The sequence below is a fragment of the Pristiophorus japonicus genome, chromosome 4 (assembly GCF_044704955.1).
Source record: "Pristiophorus japonicus isolate sPriJap1 chromosome 4, sPriJap1.hap1, whole genome shotgun sequence".
Lineage (NCBI taxonomy): Eukaryota > Metazoa > Chordata > Chondrichthyes > Pristiophoridae > Pristiophorus > Pristiophorus japonicus.
Genome location: NC_091980.1, coordinates 254,474,274 through 254,498,988, shown reverse-complemented (window position 1 = coordinate 254,498,988; position 24,715 = coordinate 254,474,274). Strand labels below are relative to the sequence as shown.

General features: G+C 42.7%; 1 protein-coding gene across 5 annotated transcripts in view; it reads left to right on the top strand.

Moving 5' to 3' along the window:
• rcor1 (REST corepressor 1) overlaps positions 1-24,715 on the top strand; it is a 191,602-nt gene that overhangs the window by 50,631 nt on the left and 116,256 nt on the right. For all 5 annotated transcript variants that reach the window (XM_070879343.1, XM_070879342.1, XM_070879340.1 and 2 more), the window contains exon 3: positions 7,612-7,692. In XM_070879343.1, coding sequence (XP_070735444.1) covers positions 7,612-7,692 — 81 coding nt within the window. The remainder of the gene's footprint in view (positions 1-7,611; positions 7,693-24,715) is intronic.

Genomic DNA, 24,715 nt, shown 5'->3' with positions numbered 1-24,715 from the left:
GTAAAGACAAACGTAGGTCCCCTGCAGTCAGAATCAGGGGAAGTCATAACGGGGAGCAAAGAAATGGCAGACCAATTGAACAAGTACTTTGGTTCGGTATTCACTGAGGAGGACACAAACAACCTTCCGGATATAAAAGGGTTCGGAGGGTCTAGTAAGGAGGAGGAACTGAGGGAAATCCTTATTAGTGGGGAAATTGATGGGATTGAAGGCCGATAAATCCCCAGGGCCTGATGAACTGCATCCCAGAGTACTTAAGGAGGTGGCCTTGGAAATAGTGGATGCATTGACAGTCATTTTCCAACATTCCATTGACTCTGGATCAGTTCCTATGGAGTGGAGGGTAGCCAATGTAACCCCACTTTATAAAAAAGGAGGGAGAGAGAAAACAGGGAATTATAGACTGGTCAGCCTGACATCGGTAGTGGGTAAAATGATGGAATCAATTATTAAGGATGTCATAGCAGTGCATTTGGAAAGAGGTAATATGATAGGTCCAAGTCAGCATGGATTTGTGAAAGGGAAATCATGCTTGACAAATCTTCTGGAATTTTTTGAGGATTTTTCCAGTAGAGTGGACAAGGGAGAACCAGTTGATGTGGTATATTTGGACTTTCAGAAGGCTTTCGACAATGTCCCACACAAGAGATTAATGTGCAAAGTTAAAGCACATGGGATTGGGGGTAGTGTGCTGACATGGATTGAGAACTGGTTGTCAGACAGGAAGCAAAGAGTAGGAGTAAATGGGGACTTTTCAGAATGGCAGGCAGTGACTAGTGGGGTACCGCAAGGTTCTGTGCTGGGGCCCCAGCTGTTTACACTGTACATTAATGATTTAGACGAGGGGATTAAATGTAGTATCTCCAAATTTGCGGATGACACTAAGTTGGGTGGCAGTGAGAGCTGTGCAGAGGATGCTATGAGGCTGCAGATAAATGTGAGGTTATCCACTTTGGTGGTAAAAACAGAGAGACAGACTATTATCTGAATGGTGACAGATTAGGAAAAGGGGAGGTGCAAAGAGACCTGGGTGTCATGGTACATCAGTCATTGAAGGTTGGCATGCAGGTACAGCAGGCGGTTAAGAAAGCAAATGGCATGTTGGCCTTCATAGCGAGGGGATTTGAGTACGGGGCAGGGAGGTGTTGCTACAATTGTACAGGGCCTTGGTGAGGCCACACCTGGAGTATTGTGTACAGTTTTGGTCTCCTAACTTGAGGAAGGACATTCTTGCTATTGAGGGAGTGCAGCGAAGGTTCACCAGACTGATTCCCGGGATGGCGGGACTGACCTATCAAGAAAGACTGGATCAACTGGGCTTGTATTCACTGGAGTTCAGAAGAATGAGAGGGGACCTCATAGAAACGTTTAAAATTCTGACGGGGTTAGACAGGTTAGATGCAGGAAGAATGTTCCCAATGTTGGGGAAGTCCAGAACCAGGGGACACAGTCTAAGGATAAGGGGTAAGCCATTTAGGACTGAGATGAGGAGGAATTTCTTCACCCAGAGAGTGGTGAACCTGTGGAATTCTCTACCACAGAAAGTTGTTGAGGCCAATTCACTAAATGTATTCAAAAAGGAGTTAGATGAAGTCCTTACTACTAGGGGAATCAAGGGGTATGGTGAGAAAGCAGGAATGGGGTACTGAAGTTGCATGTTCAGCCATGAACTCATTGAATGGCGGTGCAAGCTAGAAGGGCCGAATGGCCTACTCCTGCACCTATTTTCTATGTTTCTATGTTTCTAAGTTGAGGCAGCCATTCCCAACGGCAGGGGGGGTGGGGGGAAGAACCTCATGGAAGGGCAATGTGGTTTTATTAAAAAATGTTAAAAATTGAACAGCTACAAAGAACTACAAAAATGGGCGAGTGCCAATGTTTCCTTCACACTGCGCGTGTGCGAACGCTCCAACACGCACATGCAGGGTTGCCGGCATGAAAAAAACTCTTAAATGGTACCTGCCCCCTCCTACTTACAAAATCAGCGCGAGTGGTAGGCTCTGCCACCTGGGCGCCGCGCCAAGCTGACATCGAGCTGCAAAGCGCTCGAATAGCGCGTTTTTTTTTCAGGCGCCTTTTTCGGCGCGAAAAACGGGCGCCCAGCTCGGAGGGGTGCCTGTTTTGCCGCGTGTGGAAACTTGGGGCCTAGATAAGGAAAGGTGGGAGGAGGCTCGAGTGGAGTTTCAATGCCGGCATGGACTGGTTGGGCTGAAAGACCTGTTTCTGTGTTGTATAATTCTATGCCAAAAGTTTAAGCTGGAATGTATACAGATCTTTTATTTAAGGTGGAACAGTAAAATCTTTGTTCTAACTTTTCAGTAATTTTACTGGTGTGTCTTACTTTTACTCAATGCAAATACAACTAATATGAATATTGGAATACTAATTGGAAAGCAAATGACTCAGCTCAAATGACTGTCAATGCTAAGGCATAGCACATCATTGAATTGCTTGAAATGATGAACCTTCACTTTCAAACCATAACCGCAAAAGTATCTCTAAATAAAACTGCCTTAGTATTCAGCTCCAATGTCGGGGAATGGTTAACTTCTACCTGGATATATTCTCCATCCACACCTTTTTTCATTTAAGGGCTCCCCCTTCAAGATATCTGCAAATACTCTCAGGAAAAGGATTTGAGGAAGCAGGTGCCAATTGAAGTCTTTCCCTGAACAATATGCTGAAGAATTGCAGAGCACACTACATGACTGATTTGACTCCCTGAACAAAATTGTCATTGACTTGGTGGAATCAGTAAGTAGAGCCTGTTGAGGTCCAAAAGTTTGCTTTATAATGTCACCACAAAAACTTGCATTTATATAGCACCTTTAATGTAATAAAACATCCCAAGCAATGTTTACTCTAATTTTGTTTGGCCCCTTCAAAATATCATGCATGGGCAGTTTTTGTATTGAAAAGCCAGCTGCATGGGTTCCTTTGAGCGCCTCGCAGCTTGCAGGGAACGTTGGTCCCAAGGTGCTTCACGGGAGCGTTATCATACAAAATTTGATACCCAGTCACATGAGATATTAGGACAGATAACAGAAGCTTGGTCAAAGAGATAGGCTTTAAGGAGCGTCTTTAAAGGAGGAAAGAGAGGTGTAGTGAGGAAATTCCAGAGCTTAGGGCATTGGAGGCTGAAGGCACGGCAACCAATAATGGAGCAATTAAAATTGGGGATACGCACAAGGCCAGAATTGGAGGAGCGCAGATATCTCTGGGTTGTCTGGCTGAACAACCTACAGCCAATTGGGAGTAATGTTTGTGAGAGAAGGAGGGATTCCCCCACCAAGCAATTAAATCGTTCTTGCAGAACTCTCTTGAGGCACTTTTGCATTTAATTTGGCTTGAGAGAGTGGCTTTGCATTGCTAAACTCCGCCCTTTTATTCTGACAGCAGAATCATAGATATGTGTTCCTTTTTTTAAGTTCTTCCAGACATCCACCATTGGAACTTAAAAGAAAAAATGGTGTATGATTTGTCCAGTGGTCTCCTAAATCACCTTGTCCTATCTTGCTTGAGTACCTCCGACACCTATTTGATATTAGTTTAAAGCCCAATTCTATCTGTTTATGATGTGGCTGTTATGACCAATTGGAGTTTGAATCATCTGAGAGAATATGTGCTAATTGGAAATTTTGACTAATGTTTAGATTCTTAATTGGGACCTTAATTTAGTTTTACACAAACTAATATATATCCCATTCGGACCTCTGAGAGTGAGAGGTTTATTTTCTTGTGAAAGTTGTACTATCAGCACTAGTTTTGGCTTGCAGTTAATGATTTTCAGGCCCATATTGTAGGTCAGCCATTATTTTATATTTGTTCTTGAGATGTTGGCAAGGCTGCAATTATTGCCCTTGCCTAGTTACCTTGAAACAGTGGTGATGGGCCGCCTTGAACAACTCAAGTTCTTGTAGTGATGGTGGTGTTAGCTTGGGGAATTCCGCCATATTGAGCCAGCGACAATGAAGAAATGGCAGTATATGTCCAAGTCAGTATAGTGTGTGAATTGGAGGTGATGGTGTTCGCACAACAGTACTGCTCTTGGCCTTCTCGGTGGGAAGATGCCATCAAAGTAATCTTGGTGAGTTGTTGCATTGCATCCTTTGGATCGTACATACTGCCGGCATAGTGCACCAGTGATGGAGTGGATGAATATTCAGTCTAGTGGCGGTAGTAACGATCAAGCTAATTGGTTTTTCTGGATTATGAGCTTCTTGAGTGTTGCAGCTGCACCCATCCAAGTGAGTGTTGAGTATTCCATCACACTCTTGACTTGAGCTTTGTAGAAGGCTTTAAGGAATCAGCTGCGCTACTTGTCACACAATACCTAGCATCTGCTTTGCTCTTGTAGCTACAAATGCCATTCCAATATGGATGGTCAATTTTAAGCTTCGAGTCAGTAGTGACCCCTGAGATATTGATGGTGACAGACTTGGAGATGCTGGTGGTCAAGGAGAGGTCGGTGGGCTTTCTCTTTTTTGGAGATGATCATTTCCTGCCACTCCATTGTGTAAATGTTAGCTGCCATTTGTTGGCCTAAACCGGATGTTATCTAGGTCCTACTGCAGGCTAGCATGGGCTGCTTCATTATTGGAAGAGTTAAGAATAGCTATGAACACCAGAAAACAGACCTGTACCTGGCTGTATGATGGAGAGTAGGTCATTTATTAAACAGCTGAAGATGGTTGAACCAGGGATGCTTACTTGGGGAACTCCTGCAGTGATGTCCTAAGGCTGCAATAATTGGCTTCTGACGGCTGTAACCACCTTCCTTTATGTCTGGTATGAATTCAGCCACCAGGTTGTTTTCCCATTGCCTCAATCCTCAGCTCCTTGGTATCCTACTTGGTCAGATGTCAAGGGCAGCTACTCTCTTCTCTCCTTTGGCATTCAGCTCTTGCGTCCATATCTAGATGACACTGTGCCTTAAATGCCCTGCAAAACAAAATCTGTGCCCATGTAATATCGATGGATGGTATTGTGTATGGAGAATGCATGTCATTTAAAGGGTGACCTCTGTCTAGGATTTATCTGGACTTTATACCTAAAACCACCTACATAATATCACCTAACCCCAGACCCACCTCAACTCATCTGCTGAAACTTTCATCTCCACCTTTTTCACCTCCAGAACAGACTCTTCCAATGCTATCATGGCCAGCCTCCCATCCTCCATGTTCTGTAATCTTTAGCTCATCCAAAACTCTGCTGTCCATATCCTATCCCACATCTAATCCCGCTCAATCATCATTCCTGTCCTTGCTGACCTACGTTGGCTCCTGGTAACTCAACCCCACCAATTTAAAAATTCTCCTAGTGTTTAAATCCCTTTGTAACCTTGCATCTCTCAATCGCTGGAATTCCCTCCAGCCATATAATCCCCTTGAATTCCTCCAACTCTGGCCTTTTGTGCATTCCACACTCCTTTTGCTGCTCCATTGGCAGCCATGCTTTCAGCTGTCTAGGTCTCGTGCTCTGGATTTCTCTTCCTAAAGCTCTCTGCCATTTTAAAACCTAGTTCTAACCTAGCTTTTGGTCACCAAATATCTCCAGCTTTGACTTGACATCCATTTTTGTTTGATTACACCTCTTTTTTTAATTTAAATTTTCAGTTCATACTTTTCCACTCGCTCGCGCTCTCAAAGTCAAATCTTTCTTTCCCCCTTTATTTTATTTTGTTACCTGTTTTGACTCTTAATTCACCCTATTTCCTTCTCTCATTCTTTTTCTTTCACAGTCCTTAAATCTCATTGGTCAAGGAGATAGTGTTGGTCCCATCACTTACCAAGGTTGCAGATTCCCTGTTGCCCATGTCGCGCCGTTATCAGCTTGCACTTCCAACACACAAAAAAAACCTTTCAAGCTGATGGGTGAGGGAACAAGTTTGTCTTAACTGGGCATGCTGCGAGATGCTACGCTCCAGCATCCTGGGCTCAATTACTTTTTTGTGGGCTTTGTTGAAGAAACTTTACCATGTAATCTTGCCAGTCACCAATTTAACTAGTGTATATGACCAGCTTAAATCATGTCCTCTCCTGGCTTGTGTCAACCATATGGAATATGGGCTAGTCTGACATTTTTTTGTGTCGTGTTGACTTGAGGTAGTAGCTTTTAGACGTATAATTAATACTCCGGTTGTGCTTCTGTATTTATTTTTTTAGATAATCTGGAAAAGAAACTTGCTATAAATGTTGCTGGTTTTGGTGAGAACCACTTAAATGTATTGCTCAGACAGGGTGATTCGTGCTAATAGTTTTGAACCTGAGCTGAGTTTCAGCTATGTGATGCTCACTGCAGCAGGAGTGCCAACTGTTCAGTAAGGAAAATTATTTAGGCCAGAATTGCACAATAGTACTTGATTGGTTTGGGGGTTTCACTGTTCATTTTTTTGTAGGTAAGCAAAAGGGATGCTGCAGCTTTTAAATAATGTGCTTGTGCTGACCAACAGATTCCAGGTATAAAAATTGTAAAATATTCTTTTGAGATGCAGTGGCATGACTTCATATTTTTCAATGAAAAAGACAAAGCTCACAATGTAAGAATTCCCTAATTGGTGTGTACAAAAGTAGTTGTACAATTGAAGTAATTTTACTAATTTGCTTGATGCTCAGTACTGTTGCATGTGATTTTTTTTTAAAATGACCATTTTTTTGAAATTGAAGCAGCATATGTTTGGACATGCTTCATTTTAAGTCATATTGCATATTCTTGCTCTGATTTATTATGCAACCTGTCTCGAATATAACATTCAAATCCATTATAATTTTTGTGTCTATGATCGCATTTGAAACTGCTTTTAAGTTGTAGGGGTTGGCACTGATCAGTATAACTTAAAAATAATACATTTTTGTGCTGTGCAGATTGTAGACGTTCAACCAGCGTGGAAACCTTCAATACATTTTGCATCACTGAATGGGTTAAGATGGTAATTTTAATGTATTGTAGTGAGACTTTCCCATTGTATACAATAACCTGGATATAATTTTCAATATTGCTCTTTCAATTATTGAAAATATAGTTTTATTGAAATTTTGACATGCTTTTAAAGGTGCAGTTTCATAATTTTAATTGTGGCATTGGTGTTTGCAAAATGCCTTGGTATTTTAATATTTAGTGAATTCTGCAAAGATTGCCCTTTTCATATGAACCTGATGCTTGTGCATAATATAATTATCGCTATTGCAAATGAATTGTACTAAATGTCAACCTATTCAAACTCGAGATATGCAGATATATGTAAACTCATGCTAAGTTAGAAATGGAATAGTTAATCAGATTACCACATTAATCTTGAAATAACTTTTGTATGGTAAGGGAGAAAGAAAAAATTGAATCCAGGAATGATGCACTGTTTAAAATTGCATATGGTGAATGGATGCTTGATCCATTGAAATTAATTGGGAAACCACCTGGTCTTCTCCCCATCTCTCTCTCTTTTCCCCCCCTCCCCCCTGCCCCCAACACACACCAACCTGACCTAATTAAAGCCAAACGTGTATTTACAATGGTGTTGCAAGTTTTTATAATTTAATTTTAAATGGCAGAACTAAATATGTGTAGTGAATATAAACTATTTTAATACTTGTTTTTATCCTCCCCACACAGAAGTTGCAAAGCATTGTCAGGAAAGGGAGAACCTTGGAATGCTGGTCTGGTCACCTAATCAGAATGTCTCTGAGTCTAAATGTAAGTTTGCACTTCATTTTATGATTCTCGTCTTAGTCCTTTTTAGAGATTGTTAATGTTAAATTTAAGCTCAAATGAATATTTTGCCAATTTTCGGTGAAGTGGTTTCTGACAGATATTCAATTTACATCTCTCATTGCTAATAGGAAGTATATTTGGGGAAAAGCATGTGAATAACATATATTTTGAATTTGTGATCGGTAAAGTTGTAATAAAGTGGAATATTGCTCCTCCGTTGCATGATTTCGAGGTATTCCAAGGTGAGGCCATGTGGATTTTATCCTGCAACATCTTTTGGCAAGACAGGCAAAGGGAGACAGAGAGCCCATGTCTAATTATATAGTGTCTGCATGCAATAGCTGAGTTCTTGACCATGTTTGAGAGTATTATGGAAGAGGGATGTATGTTTTTCATTTTTCCAATAGGAATGTACCTAATGTAGAGCCAAATTAATTTGGACCAGAACAATTTAATCATTTTTGTATCTACTTGTGCTGCTTTTTTGTTCTTGTAATTAATCTACATAACAATTTTGCTAACTCGAGTTTGAGGTGAAGTCACTGCTCTGCTCGTTGTTCTTCAGTGGGTATGCCGAGCGTATTAGAGGCACTATGAAAGATGCGGAAGTCTATATTTACATATCTGTTGGTCTGTTGGTAAGGGCTACATTATCACTGGCAGCTTCACTATAGGGCACAACCTTCCTAAGGATTTTCTATATAAGCTTGGAACTTTTTATTTAAAAAAAACTGAGAATTGAAAAACTCTTGGGAAAAGGTTGTTTCACCCTTGTCTATCCCAATCTGAAGTTCATACTGTAAAGAACAGTAATATTTTCCAAATTTGAGCTGAGCACTGAAAAATCACACTACACTTGATACAGTAATTATTTTTGCCCTAATCCAGAAGATAGGACCTCCAGTATCTTCCAGAAGTTAAAAACTATGCCAAATGTATAAATATCTATTGTTTTAATTTGAGCCAAACTGTGTATTGCTAAATGTTTCTTTTTTTGAGCTTTTGCCATTTCACTCACAGTACTGTTTGAACAGCGAGGCAGAACTAGAAATCTTCTGATTTTCACATTTCTAAAACTTTTATTTAACATAGAAACATGGAAAACAGGTGCAGGTGTAGGCCATTCAGCCCTTCGAGCCTGCACCACCATTCAATAAGATCATGGCTGATCATTCACATCAGTACCCCATTCCTGCTTTCTCCCCATACCCCTTAATCCTTTAGCCCTAAGGGCCATATCTAACCCCCTCTTGAATATATTTAACGAACTGGCATCAACAACTCTCCGCGTCACAGTCTAAGGATAAGGGGTAAGCCAGTTAGGACCGAGATGAGGAGAAACTTCTTCACTCAGTGGTTAACTTGTGGAATTCTCTACCACTTAACAAGTAGTTAAGTACTATATATTCATTTCCTTTTTAAGGACATCTAATGTAGTGAAACAAGCATAGTTTCTCCAAGTAGGTGCTGAAATATCTGATGTCGTCTTCAAGCAGTGAAGAATTGAGATTATAGTTCACCAGTATGATTTAGACATATTGGGGTCAAGTTTTGGGCCGCGCCTAGAACGGTGCAGCCCCGTGAGCCATGCCTGATTTCTGCGCTCAAAACCGCGCCTAAAACTTACCTTGGTATTCTCCCCGCTGCTGGAACGTTACAGGCCCTCGGCGCGGCGCAGCACAAGCTAGAGTGTGCGTGCATGTGCGGTAGCTCCAGGCGCCCAAGGCTGTGTAGGAGCGGCCCCAAGCACGCCGCCCCGAGCCCTGGCCGAATGGGCTCACTGGGGTGGCAAATATCGGACTGGACCTGCCTCCCTCCTCTTCAGCTCTTACCATTCATCCCACCCCATGTCTTCGGCGTGGCCCGCACGCCCGGCATCTTGCTGGTGTGGGCCCCGCCCACAGTCTTCGGTCCGGCCCGTTCAGCCCCCTCTCTCTCTCTCTCTCTCTCTCTCTCTCTCTCTCTCTCTCTCTCTCTCTCTCTCTCTCTCTCTCTCTCTCTCTCTCTCTCTCTCTCTTCCCCCCCCCCCCCCCTCCCCCCATCTCTTCTTCTCCCACCCCCCCTGTCCTCTTCTCCGCCCCCCCCCCCCCTTCTGCACGTTTGCACGCATGTGCGGTAGCTCCAGGTGCCCAAGTCTGTGTGGGAGGGGCCCCAAGCACGCCGCCCCCTAGCCCTGGCCGAATGAGCTCACTGGGGTGGCGAAGATCGGACTGTTCCTGCTCTTCAGCTCCTGCTCCGGCTCCGGCTCCCACTCACCCACACCCCGCCCCAAACCACGTCTTCGGCGTGGCTCGCCCGCCCGGCATCTTGCTGGGGTGGACCCTGCCCGCAGTCTTCGGCCCGGCCGCGCGCTCTCCCTCTTTCTCCCTCTCTCTCCCTCTCTCTCCCTCTCTCTCCCTCTCTCTCCCTCTCTCTCCCTCTTTCTCCCTCTTTCTCCCTCTTTCTCCCTCTCTCTCCCTCTCTCTCCCTCTCTCTCCCTCTCTCTCCCTCTCTCTCCCTCTCTCTCCCTCTCTCTCCCTCTCTCTCTCTCTCTCTCTCTCTCTCTCTCCCTCTCCCTCTCCCTCTCCCTCTCCCTCTCCCTCTCCCTCTCCCTCTCCCTCTCCCTCTCCCTCTCCCTCTCCCTCTCCCTCTCCCCCTCCCTCTCCCTCTCTGCCAGAAACACTGACTGACAGAGAGACAGGCACTGACTGACCGAGGGAACATGGAACATGGAACAGGAGTAGGCCATCTAGCCCCTCGAGCCTGCTCGGCCATTCAACAAGATCATGGTTGATCTGGCCGTGGACTCAGCTCCACTTACCTGCCTGCTCCCAGTAACCCTTAATTCCCTTATTGGTTAAAAATCTATCCATCTGTGATTTGAATACATTCAATGAGCTAGCCTCAACTGCTTCCCTGGGCAGAGAATTCCACAGATTCACAACCCTCTGGGAGAAGAAATTCCTTCTCAACTCGGTTTTAAATTGACTCCCCCGTATTTTGAGGCTGTGCCTCCTAGTTCGAGTCTCCCCGACCAGTGGAAACAACCTCTCTGCCTCTATCTTGTCTATCCCTTTCATTATTTTAAATGTTTCTATAAGATCATCCCTCATCCTTCTGAACTCCAACGAGTAAAGACCCAGTCTACTCAATCTATCATCATAAGGTAACCCCTTATCTCTGGAATCAGCCGAGTGAATTGTCTCTGTACCCCTTCCAAAGCTAGTATATCCTTCCTTAAGTAAGGTTACCAAAACTGCACGCAGTACTCCAGGTGCAGCCTCACCAATACCCTGTACAGTTGCAGCAGGACCTCCCTGCTTTTGTACTCCATCCTTCTCGCAATGAAGGCCAACATTCCATTCGCCTTCCTGATTACCTGCTGCACCTGCAAACTAACTTTTTGGGATTCATGCACAAGGACCCCCAGGTCCCTCTGCACCGCAGCATGTTGTAATTTCTCCCCATTCAAATAATATTCCCTTTTACGTTTTTTTTTCCCCCAAGGTGGATGACCTCACATTTTCCGACATTGTATTCCATCTGCCAAACCTTAACCCATTCACTTAACCCATCTAAATTCCTTTGCAGCATCTCTGTCCTCTACACAACCCGCTTTCTCAATAATCTTTGTGTCATCTACAAATTTTGTTACACTACACTCTGTCCCCTCTTCCAGGTCATCTATGTATATTGTAAACAGTTGTGGTCCCAGCACCAATCCTTGTGGCACACCATTAACCACCGATTTCCAACCCGAAAATAACCCATTTATCCCGACTCTCTGCTTTCTGTTAGCCAGCCAATTCTCGATCCATGCTAATACATTTCCTCTGACTTTGCGTACCTTTATCTTCTGCAGTAACTTTTTGTGTGGCACCTTATCGAATGCCTTTTGGAAATTTAAATACACCACATCCATCGGCACACCCTTTATCCACCATACTCGTTATATCCTCAAAGAATTCCAGTAAATTAGTTAAACATGATTTCCCCTTCATGAATCCATGTTGCGTCTGCTTGATTGCACTATTCCTATCTAGATGTCCCGCTATTTCTTCCTTAATGATAGCTTCAAGCATTTTCCCCACTACAGATGTTAAACTAACCAGCCTATAGTTACCTGCCTTTTGTCTGCCCCCTTTTTTTAAACAGAGGCATTACATTAGCTGCTTTCCAATCTGCTGGTACCTCCCCAGAGTCCAGAGAATTTTGGTAGATTATAACGAATGCATCTGCTATAACTTCCGCCATCTCTTTTAATACCCTGGGTTGCATTTCATCAGGACCAGGGGACTTGTCTACCTTGTGTCCCATTAGCCTGTCCAGCACTACCTCCCTAGTGATAGTGATTGTCTCAAGGTCCTCCCTTCCCACATTCATGTGACCAGCAATTTTTGGCATGGTTTTTGTGTCTTCCACTGTGAAGACTGAAGCAAAATAATTTGTTTAAGGTCTCAGCCATTTCCACATTTCCCATTATTAAATCCCCCATCTCATCTTCTAAGGGACCAACATTTACTTTAGTCACACTCTTCCGTTTTATATATCAGTAAAAGCTTTTACTATCTGTTTTTATGTTTTGCGCAAGCTTACTTTCGTAATCTATCTTTCTTTTCTTTATTGCTTTCTTAGTCATTCTTTGCTGTCGTTTAAAATTTTCCCAATCTTCTAGTTTCCCACTAACCTTGGCCGTCTTATACGCATTGGTTTTTAATTTGATACTCTCCTTTATTTCCTTGGTTAGCCACGGCTGGTTATCCCTTCTCTTACCGCCCTCCTTTTTCACTGGAATATATTTTTGTTGAGCACTATGAAAGAGCTCCTTTAAAAGTCCTCCACTGTTCCTCAATTGTGCCACCGTTTAGTCTGTGTTCCCAGTCTAGTTTAGCCAACTCTGCCCTCATCCCACTGTAGTCCCCTTTGTTTAAGCATAGTATGCTCGTTTGAGACACTACTTCCTCACCCTCAATCTGTATTACAAATTCAACCATACTGTGATCACTCATTCCGAGAGGATCTTTTACTAGGAGATCGTTTATTATTCCTGTCTCATTACACAGGACCAGATCTAAGATAGCTTGCTTCCTTGTAGGTTCTGTAACATACTGTTCTAAGAAACAATCCCGTATGCATTCTATGAATTCCTCCTCCAGGCTACCCCGTGCGATTTGATTTGACCAATCGATATGTAGGTTAAAATCCCCCATGATTACTGCCGTTCCTTTTTCACATGCCTCCATTATTCCCTTGATTATTGTCCGCCCCACTGTGAAGTTATTATTTGGGAGCCTGTAAACTACGCCCACCAGTGACTTTTTCCCCTTACTATCTCTAATCTCCACCCTCAATGATTCAACATTTTGTTCATTAGAGCCAATATCATCTCTCACAACTGCCTTGATATCATCCTTTATTAACAGAGCTATCCCACCTCCTTTCCCTTCTTGTCTATCCTTCCGAATTGTCAGATACCCCTGTATGTTTAATTCCCAGTCTTGGCCACCCTGCAACCACGTTTCTGTAATGGCCACCAAATCATACCCATTTGTAATGATTTGTGCCGTCAACTCATTTACTTTATTTCGAATGCTGCATGCGTTTAGGTAGTGTTTTAATACTAGTTTTTAAACCATGATTTTTAGTTTTGACCCCTCCTGCAGCGTCTTTATATTCATACATATTGTCCCTTCCTATCACCTTGTGGTTTACACTTACCCCAGTGCTACTCTGCTCTGTTGCCTCCTGCCTTTTGCATTCTTTCTTGGGGTCCTGTTCATCTGCGTTCTCACCCACTCTAACTAGCTGAGAGCCCTCGTCTGGGTTCCGAATACTCCTTGCCTTGACAGGCACTGATGGGCCGAGAGAGACAGGCGTGCACTGACGGGCCGAGAGAGACGGGCGCGGAGTACAAAAGCAGGGACGTCCTGCTGCAACTGTATAGGGTATTGGTGAGGCCGCACCTGGAGTAGTGCGTGCAGTTTTGGTCACCTTACTTAAGGAAGGATATATTGGCTTTGGAGGGGGTACAGAGACGATTCACTAGGCTGATTCCGGAGATGAGGGGGTTACCTTATGATGATAAATTGAGTAGACTGGGTCTTTACTTGTTGGAGTTCAGAAGGATGAGGGGTGATCTTATAGAAACATTTAAAATCATGAAAGGGATAGACAGGATAGAGGCAGAGAGGTTATTTCCACTGGTAGGGGAGACTAGAACTGGGGGGCACAGCCTCAAAATACGGGGGAGCCAATTTAAAACCGAGTTGAGAAGGAATTTCTTCTCCCAGAGGGTTGTGAATCTGTGGAATTCTCTGCCCAAGGACGCAGTTGAGGCTAGCTCATTGAATGTATTCAAGTCACAGATAGATAGATTTTTAACCAATAAGGGAATTAAGGGTTACGGGGAGAAGGCGGATTAGTGGAGCTGAGTCCACGGCCAGATCAGCCATTATCTTATTGAATGGCGGAGCAGGCTCGGGGGGCTAGATGGCCTACTCCTGTTCCTAATTCTTATGTTCTTATGTTATGTTCAGGCACACAGAGAGAGAGAGAGAGAGAGAGGCACACACTGACTGACCGAGAGAGAGACAGGCAGACATTGACGGACCGAGAAAGAGACATTGACTGACTGGCGGACAGAGAGACAGAGACTGACAGACCGGGAGAGACACACACACATACACACACGGGGGGGGGGGGCCGTCCCAGCACTCTGTTGGAGGGCTCCCGGTACTGCAGTCGGTGAGAGAAACTTAATTTTTTATTTATTGATTTAAAAATATTAATTTTTTTTGATTGATTTTATTGGCTGATTTATTGATTTATTTATCATTTATTATTGATGATGGCTCTATTTGTAAAAGTGATGTGTTTCATGTTTGTAAACTTCCCTTCCTCTTTCTCTCCGCCCCCTCCTTCCCCCCCCCCCCCCCCAATATATCTCTTCCCTACGCCTGATTTCTAAGTGTAGGAAAGGTTTTTCTGGGTGTACAAAAATCTACACTTAAGTTTTCGCTGCCTAAACTTGCAAAACAGGTGTAAGTGGTTGGACACGCCCCCTTTTGGAAAAAAAATTCTGTTCTAAAATGAAACTGTTCTAACTCACTAGAACTGGAGCAAACTAAATGCCGAGAATTGCAGTTTCTAAGATACTCCATTCTAAACTAGTTGCTCCAAAAAAATAGGAGCAACTCGGGCCGAAGCTTGACCCCATTAGTTCCTAATTTACAAAAACAATCCAAGTGAAAATGTGCTTTTTGATGTCAAAATAATACTAGATTTCTTCATTCAACTTATTTGTTGATTAAAATCAAAATCATGAAAAAAGGCTGCTTGTGTTGTATTTATTGAAATTGAATAATCTGAAATACCAGTCAAGTCCATTTTTTCAGGCAAAGAAAGTTTGAATTAACAGGCAGTGGGGGAGAGGGGGGCGGGTGCAAGGAAGGAAGAAAGAAAGAAGAGAGAGAGAGACGGGTGGTGTGGGGGTTGGAGATGGTGATCAGAGGGGAGAGAGAGAACGTCAGGAAAACGGATCACATTCTTCCAACCCCCTTTACACCCAATTTCTCGGAAAGCTCGGTGCGTGTGTTACAAGGGACATCGTTGGGAGTGGATGAAATCTAGAAGTCACGACACTCACCAGTCACTTCATACCCAATAAACCAGTCGACAATCCGCACACAATGTCCCATCTGGGGGGGGTGGGGGGGAGTTAAGGACATGCACTTGTGCTTGGGTAAGGGACTTGTAGACGGTTGCACTTACACTGCGGACTTGAGCTGGGGAAGGCAGCACTTGCGCTGGGGGAGGCAGCACGCGCTGGGGTAAGGGACTTTGGCTGGGGGAGGGATGTGTCATAAGAACATAAGAAATAGCAGGAGTAGGCCACCTGGCCCGTGGAGCCTGCTCCGCCATCTAATAAGATCATGGCTGATCTGATCATGGACTCAGCTCCACTTCCCTGTCCGCTCCCCATAACTCTTTATTCCCTTATCGCTCAAAAATCTGTCTATCTCCGCCTTGAATATATTCAATGACCCAGCCTCCACAGCTCTCTGGGGCAGAGACTGTCATAGATTTACAACTCTCGGAGAAGAAATTCCTCCTCATTTCAGTTTTAAATGGGCGGCCCGTTATTCTGCGACTATGTCCCCTAGTTTTAGTTTCCCCTATGAGTGGAAATATCCTCTCTGCAACCGCCTTGTCGAGCCCCCTCATTACCTTATATGTTTTAATAAGATCACCTCTCATTCTTCTGAACTCCAATATGTATAGGCACAACCTACTCATCCTATCTTCTTAAGTCAACCCCCTCATCTTTGGAATCAACCTAGTTGGAAGATTTCTAAATCTCTGGCATTAAATTGACAGCGAGACTGATTCTTTTAAAACAATTCAGAATAGTTTATTAAACACACACATTCATGTCTTATCAGAGAAACAGCAGTTGTCAGCTAGCCTACGGATTGACTTAGTTACAACAGATACAGTGTTACAATAATGATTTATAAAAAGGTATACGTCACTTCCCTCTGGCAAAGCACACGGCCCGCTCCTTTGTCCGTAGAGAGAGGTCCTGCCTTTTGCCGTGTGCTTAAGAAAAGAGACAGAGCGATCTTTGGCTTGAGTTTTTATTTCCCTTAAGTCCATTGTTCCTCAGAAAGCCCCAGGATTGGATCTTGGTTCCAGGGCAGTTCCTTATTGGCTCTCCTCACACGTGTGTCTGTCTGGAGGACCCAGTGCCATTAATGGCTTTCCAATTAAGACAATATACAAACAGGACATGCTGGAAGTCTGTGAGCTTCCATTTTGTTTCAACACTGCAGCCTTTCTGTTAAAATCTACACTTTTAAGATTTATACATACACAGAATCAATTTTATCATTATGTAAGAATAAAAGTGTTTAGTAGTGAACTTTCTCTGAACAGCCGCCATTGCAAGTATATCCTTCCTTAAATATGGAGACCAAAACTGTACACCGTACTCTAGGTGTGGCCTCACCAACACCCTGTACAGTTGTAGCAGGACTTCTCTGCTCTTTTGTCGTCGTCATAATTTGCTTTCCCACCTATCCTTGTATCATCACCAAACTTGGCTACATACACTCGGTCCCTTCATCCAAGTCATTAATGTAGATTGTAAATAGTTGAGGCCCCAGCACCGATCCCTGCGGCACCCCACTCGTTACTGTTTGCCAACCGGAAAATTACCCATTTATCCCGACTGTTTTCTGTTAGTTAACCAATCCTCCATCCAAAATACCCCCAACCCTGTGAACTTTTATCTTTTCCAGTAAACTTTTATGTGGCACTTTATTGAATGTCTTCTGGAAATCCAAATACACCACATCCACTGGTTCTCCTTTATCGACCCTGCTCGTACCATCCTCAAACATGATTTCCAGCAAATTTGTCAAACGTGATTTCCTCTGAGTTCGAGATGTGTCCTTTCTGACTTCTGAAGTCAAAATGGATCAAGTTACAATGTGCAAAGTTAGGCTGGGCAGTTCCATTTACATATTCCAGAGAAACCTCGGTGTGGCTTATCCTCCAAGGGGACCAATCAGCAATAGGCCATGTGATCATGGAGAGCCAATCAGAGAAATGGATGCCATTGTTAGTACAAAAATGCATCTGTTAAGAAATATACTGGTTTGTGTGGCATTTTATGAAATCAATCTGATTTGCCTACAGATTTGTACATTAATGCTACATTGCTGATTGAGCAGATGATTTTGAATCTGCTGTTCTAACATTTGAACAATGCTTTTTTTAAATGTACTAAAGCTGGATTACATTGCATACAATTTTGTAATGTCAATGGGCCCGAATTTCCCCAACCCCTTTTTCTGGTGCACTCTCCCGAGATGCGTCGACTTTCGCACTCAAAATGGCACCAAAAAACTTGCTAACGATTCTGGCTGTCCTGGTGCAGCGTTTCTCGTGGAGTGGGGTGGGGTGGGTGGCGGAGCTACAGCCCTGCACCGAAAGCAGTGCCGGCAGCTGCGCGCATGCGTAGTGGAGTCTGCACGCATGCGCAGTAGCTCCTCTCCCTCCCAGCACGTCCTGCAGGGTGTGAGCTGGACCCGATGCTCACCAACCCTATCTCTGGCTGAAGGAATGACCCGATGTTCGCTGCCCCTATCCCTGGCTGAAGGGACGACCCGATAATCTTCAACAGCACCTCCCAATAAAACATGGGCCAGCAGGCAGCAGTTTGTAGAGAACATTGCATTTTGTGTGGGCACGTGTCAAATCGTTATGACCCAACACTGATTAAGTTGTCCCTCGGGGAGGAGTCCAGTCCCTCGGGGGGCCGAGTTAGGAAGGTGGGACTTAAGTTTTATTTTTTAGTTATTTTTAAAATTTATTATTGATGGTTTCTATGCTTCTTTAATGTTGTGCAGGTGTTTAGTGCTTTGCAAGCTCCTCTGCTTCCCTCCACCGCATTCCCCCCCCCCCCCCCCCTCATCACCGCATTCCCCCCCCCCCCACCACCTGTGCTGATTTCTTAATACCCCGCAAGGGTTTTCTGTGCTGTCACAAGTTGCCACATATGCTGGCCTAAGTTAGTTTGGAGCAACTATTACCTGTCCAAACTGGCTTAAATGGCCAAAACAGGCGTAGGTGGCTAGTAACCCCCGTTTGGGGAAAAAAAACTAAACTTAAAAAAAAATCCTAACTAACTCACTTAAACTGGCGCAAATTAAATGTGCGGAATGGGGATTTTTAAGATACTCCAGAAAAATCAAGTTGCTCCGTTTTTTTTTGGAGCATCTCCATTTGGGCCCAATGTTGTATTGTGAAGTGATTTGCTGCGGTTGCTGTGTCTTCTTTTCAGTTTTGGCCTTTTAGGTCTAGTGATGGAAACTTCATTTGAACGTCCACATTCAGATTAAAGGTGGTGCTTATCCAACATGTAATGGATTTATCTCTCACGTACTCTCTCTCTCTGCTATCTGACTGTTTTAAACCAGAAAATAAAAACATCAGATCCTCCGATATGGTGCCAATTGAGATCATTGTGCACACTTCAAAAATGCTGTACCTTGTTTCTGTTTTCCTCTTTAAGGAATGCAATCAGCTTTTTTTTTTTAAATCACTTTTTTAAAATGAAGCTTCTGTGATTAAGGAAAAGTTAACATTGCTGCAGAAATAACTGCTAGTATGTGGTTGCTTGATGTATGCAGCTCTCCTGGCCGCTCTCCCACCTTGCAACCTCTGTAAACTTGAGCTCATCCAAAATTCTGCTGCCCGTATCGTAACTCACACCAAGTTCTGTTTACCCATCACCCCTGTGCTCACTAACCTACATTGGCACCGGTCTGGCAATCGCCCCTCCCTATCTCTCTCCTCCCAGATCTCTGCACTCTTCAAATTTTGGCCTCCTACGCATCCCTGATTTTCTTCACATGACCATTGGCAGCCGTCCCTAAAACTACCTAGGCCCCGAGCTCCCGAATTCCCCGCTTTAAACCTCTCTACGTTTCGCTCCTTCCTTGAGATGCTCCTTAAAACCTACATCTTTGACCAAGCTTTGGTCACCTTTCCTAATATCTCCTTATGTGCCTCGGAGTCAAATTTTGTTTGACAATCCTCCTCTGAAGTGCGTTAGAATGTTTTACTACGTTAAAGGGACTATATAAATGTAAGTTGTTTTATGCTGGTGGATTACCAATTTGTAAATACAAATAAATAATCGCTGGTGCTGACTTTTATATAGACACTTGTCTTGGCTGTAGGCTGCAAGGTGACTTGTTTCCACAATTTGTAGTTTTCCCCAGCATCTCAAAGCATACAACTGCCTGCCATCTTCAGTCTCCCTTTTTTTCCTGCAATTTACAAGTTTTTAAAACACAAGATTGGCATTCCGTATCCATTTTGTCCACTGATGAAAATGAAGCTTCTTTAGCTATGAAGTATTACCTTACATCCCATAGTGTCTTCTACCAGCTTTACTGGCTTTCTTTGGACACCAGGAGGCATTTGATTAGTTCTGTGGACATATATTTCAAAAAATATCTCCCAGTTTGGTCAGCTGTTGATCATGTCTTATAGGTAATCGATTTTAAGTTGTCATCGGAAAGTGGATAGGAGAAATTTCTTTACCCAGTTGTTGGATAAAATAATGTTTTGCCATAGGGTGTAGTTAAGACAGTGACCATAATGTATTTTTAGAGGAAAAGTAGACAAACATTTGAAGCAGAAAATGGTAGTGTTGTGGAGAGACAGCAGTGTAGCATAATTCATTTGATCTGGCAACGAGCTAGTACTGAAGTGATGGGCTGAATGGCTTCCTTTTTTGCTGTAAATCTTTATAGTTATATAGACCATATTATCTGACGATTATTTCAAAACAAAGATATTGCTGGTAGAATGAACTGTGTTCAACATGAGCACTTTATTTAATATAGAAATGCCTTCAGGTTCGTAGTTCTAGCAGATCTACAACTTCGTGATTTGCAAAAGGTTATAATGGGCTCCTTTACAAAAGCTGAGCCATAACAGCCAAAATAATCAAATGCATAAATCTTCTTTTATGGAGCATCACTTTTTAAAAATCTATTAAAATCAATTGTTTCTTCCTTGATTTATTTAAATTATATTTGTCTTTTGCAACCATTTTGTTTCAACCAACAATTACTGGTATAATTTGGTAAAAGCTGACTTAAACCCTCTATACATTCTTCATCAGCATCATCAGCAGTCCCTCGAGGAAGACTTGCTTCCACACAAAAACATCCATCAACCATTACCCTTTGCTTCCTACCTCTAAGCCAATTTTGGATCCAACTTGCCACTTGCCTGGACCCCATGGGCTTTTACCTTCATGACTAGTCTACCATGTAGGGCCTTATCAAAAGCTTTGCTAAAGTCCAACTGGAAAGTGACCCATTTATCCCCAACCCCATGAACTTTCATCTTGTGCACCTTTTTATGTGGCACCTTATCGAATGCTTTCTGGAAATCCAAATACACCACATCCACTGGTTCCCCTTATCCACCCTGTTCATTACATCCTCAAAGCACTCCAGCAAATTTGTCAAACATGACTTCCCTTTCATAAAACCATGCTGACTCTGCTTGACTAAATTAGCTTTTCCAAATGTCCTGCTTACTGCTTCCTTAATGATGGATTCCAGCATTTTCCCAACGACAGATGTTAGGCTAACTGGTCTATAGTTTCCTGCTTTCTGTCTGCCTCCTGTTTTAAATAGGGGTGTTACATTTGCAGTTTTCCAATCTACTGTGACCTCTCCAGAATCCAGGGAATTTTGGTAGATTACAACCAATGCATCCACGATCTCTGCACCAACTTCTTTTAAGACCCTAAAATGCAAGCCATCTGTACCTCTAGATCCCTTTGTTCCTCTACCACATTTAGACTCTTATTTTCCAAGGAATATTTAGCCTCCTCTTCCTATCCAAATGCACCATCTCACCTTTATTGAAATTAATTTGCCAATTACATGCCCATTCGGCACGTTTATTAATGTTTTCTTGTAATTTGTCAGTCTTCCTTGATATTGACTATACCTCCCAATTTGAATCGTCAGCAGATTTTGAAATTGTACATCTGTGCTTGATTTGGGATATTTCTGGGTGAAACAATTGAACATGTTTGTATCTTGCTACTTTGCAGCACTGCATTTACTGAGATGCTGCACCATCAGTTGAAAATGTTTGATATTTGAAAAGGGCTTATCCTTTGCAAAAATATTGTGAAGATAAATTATAATGTAAATTCATACATGATTCAGTTTTGAAGGTTAATGGAAAAATAACAATTTGAGTTAAACGGCATGCAATGAAGTTCATAAGTCTTATTTTATATCTTTCTATTTATGTGATTGATGTGGTTTTACTACAAACCAGATTTCCTTGTTTACTGGACAAATTATGTGGATGTGTTAAAATATTATTTGAACTATTATGCAATTAGCAAATCCATTGCAAGATCCTTGGGAGGCAAATTTCTAAGTTAGACCATACACTCAATTTGGTAATATTTGGGTTAATTTATGACCTGCAGTCAGTGTTAGTGGCTATTTTCCTAGTTCTAAAACTAACTCTTTCTAAAAGAATTTCATTAAATCTTTATTTAGAGAAGTTCCTTTCAAAGAAATTTTCAAAATATCTACTTGTTGATTCTCGGCTCTCTTCTGTTTTGAGAAATACATTGAAAAATGAGATGCTGCTTTTCTTCAACTATTTTATAAATACTAGTGAATTTCCCAGTGCTCCTGGTTCGCCATTGGATAAGTTTTCTTTATCCTCTTTGTCGTCTTCATGTTCTTGCTGCTCTTAATTTTTTCTTATTTTTTTCCCTCTTTCTCACTTCTCTCTGCCGTCTTGTTCTTTGTCATTCCTGTCTTTTTAGGTCAGAGGTAGTAGTTAGCATGCCAGGGAAGGAAGCATTTTATTGTCGGGGAGGGATCTTGCCAGTGCTGCAGGGTGGTCAATTGTGAATGCCTTTTGAGGGACGGAAAAGACGAGGGGCAAGAAGGGACGAGAAGCGAGATGTGCTCGGATGGGAGACAATAAAATAGAGGGAAAGGGTGAGCTGTAAAACAGAAGAGGTGCTCAGGATGGGAAGAGGAGCTGAATGCAAGCAGTAATTTTCCCGTTATAATTTCAGATTTGGGGAAACTCCTATTCAAAGCCTTTGCCATTAAGTAAATGAGAGAAGGGGATGAAGTAGAAGAGAAGTGGAATTACCCAGAGTCATGGGAACGCTTTTAAGGGAGTCAATTTCTGCAGTTAAAAAGACTGTTTCTGATTTTAATGGAAACAGACTTTTCAAGTGTGGGTGGTATTCCATAAAGTGCTTCCCCGCGACTTTGGGAGGCCCTTGATATTTAAATTGAAATGCATCTTTTTTTTTAAAGGCTTCCCTTAATTCCCTACATCAACACCTCGATTTCAAAATTCTCATCCTTGTGTACAAGCCCCTCAGTGGTCTTGCGCCTCCCTGCCTCTCTTGTCTATTTCAGCCTCACTGCCCCACGAGATGTCTGCACTCCTTAAATTCTGCAGTCTTGAGCATCCCTGATTATAACCGCTCAACCATCGGTGGCCGTGTCATCAACTGCTTGGGCCCTAAGCTCTGGAACTCCCTCCCTAAACCTCCCCGCCTCTCTTTCCTCTAAGACGCTCCTTAAAACCTACCTCTTTAACCAAGCTTTTGGTCATCTGCTGAAATTTCTTCTTATGTGGCTCGGTATCAAATTTATCTGTTTTGTCTTATAACACTGCTGTGAAGTATCTTGGGAGGTTTTACTACGTTAAAGGTGCTATATAAATAAAAGTTGTTGATTCATGGAGAAGCCCTTCAGGGATCCTGCCCCAACACTTACAAAGCCAATTTCTGGTTAAGTCCAGGAATATGCTTTTGAAATGGAGTGAGGCTCCAAACCTGTGGGAGCAGTAGGAGTGGCCATGGGTAGGGTATTGCCAAGAAAAAATGAAGAGCAGCTATCTGAAGGGGAGTGGGTGGGTGATCAGAGCCTATTTATTGGAGGATGGAATTCAATGGTTATTACTTTATTTTTGCTCACTTTTTAGCAGGCCTAGGGTTAGGGAGTGGGAATGGCAGTTGGCTGGGAGGCACACAATGGTGGGTGAAGCTGGACAACTCGCCCCACGGTGTCACCAGTGGAGGGAAGACTGAATAGCAGGTATCAATGTTACTTAATGAACACAGTACAGCAACATTTTTTAATTCCCTAGGTGTATGGAAAATTATAGATGGTTTTGGCTGAGGAACTTGAGATGTTTAACTTTAAATGTGACCTTATTAAATGTCACAAAAGTATGACTAATCAAGATGTCAGAAAATAGGTTTGATAAATAGGAAATTGAAATAATTTTTGTTATATAGATTGTAGATGGAATTCAGGATATTTGCCTCATCCTAATAGGATGCTGAAATGCAGTTTTTGGAAGGTTATATGTATGGACTCTGTTTAAACATTACAGAAGCTAATTCTACCAACCCAACTCGAATCTCTTAATTTGGCATCGGCTGAATTGAACCTACAAGTTCTAGTCTGTATGGCTTTGTGCTACAGCAAGTAGTGCCCTTTTCCACTGGGAATGGGAGACCTTGCTCTTGGGGAAAAGCAGCAGCCATTTTGCGCACTGCAAGGTCTCAACGAAATAAATGACTAAACAATTTTTAGTGTTGTTCGTTAAGGGATTAAGAGTATTAGCCTCAACCGGGAGAACTCCCTGCTCTTCTTCGAATTTGTCCACTGGAGAGGTAGCCAGGATCTTGGTTTAACATTTCATCCTAAAGAGAACTTCTTTGACGGTGAAGCTCTTCTTCAGTACTGCATTGGATTGTCAGGCAAGGTTATGGGCTCAAGTCCTGATGCAAGAGTGCTACCACTGAGCCAAGGCTGACTGCTATTTATTTTAAAGAATGTAAAAGCATATTTTGTGTAGTTTCATTGGTTCCCTTTCTCCTTGTTTAGCTGTTTGCTGATTCTTCATAGTTTTGTGGTTGTTTATTGGTAAGCTTCCTATCTGCAGTCCCATCTGTTCAGTAATATTTCATGCAGTTAGCAGAGTTTTTTTTTGGCTCAACTGGCTAACAAGAGAAATTAAGGATAGTGTTAAATCCAAGGAAGAGGCATACAAATTGCCCAGAAAAAGCAGCAAACCTGAGGACTGGGAGAAATTTAGAATTCAGCAGAGGAGGACAAAGGGTTTAATGAGGAGGGGGAAAATAGAATATGAGAGGAAGCTTGCTGGGAACATAAAAACTGACTGCAAAAGCTTCTATAGATATGTGAAGAGAAAAAGGTTAGTGAAGACAAACGTAGGTCCCTTGCAGTCAGATTCGGGTGAAGTTATAATTGGGAACAAAGAAATTGCAGACCAGTTGAACAAATACTTTGGTTCTGTCTGCGCGAAGGAAGACACAAATAACCTTCCGGAAGTACTAGAGGACCGAGGGTCGAGTGAGAAGGAGGAACTGAAGGAAATCCTTCTTAGTCGGGAAATTGTGTTAGTGAAA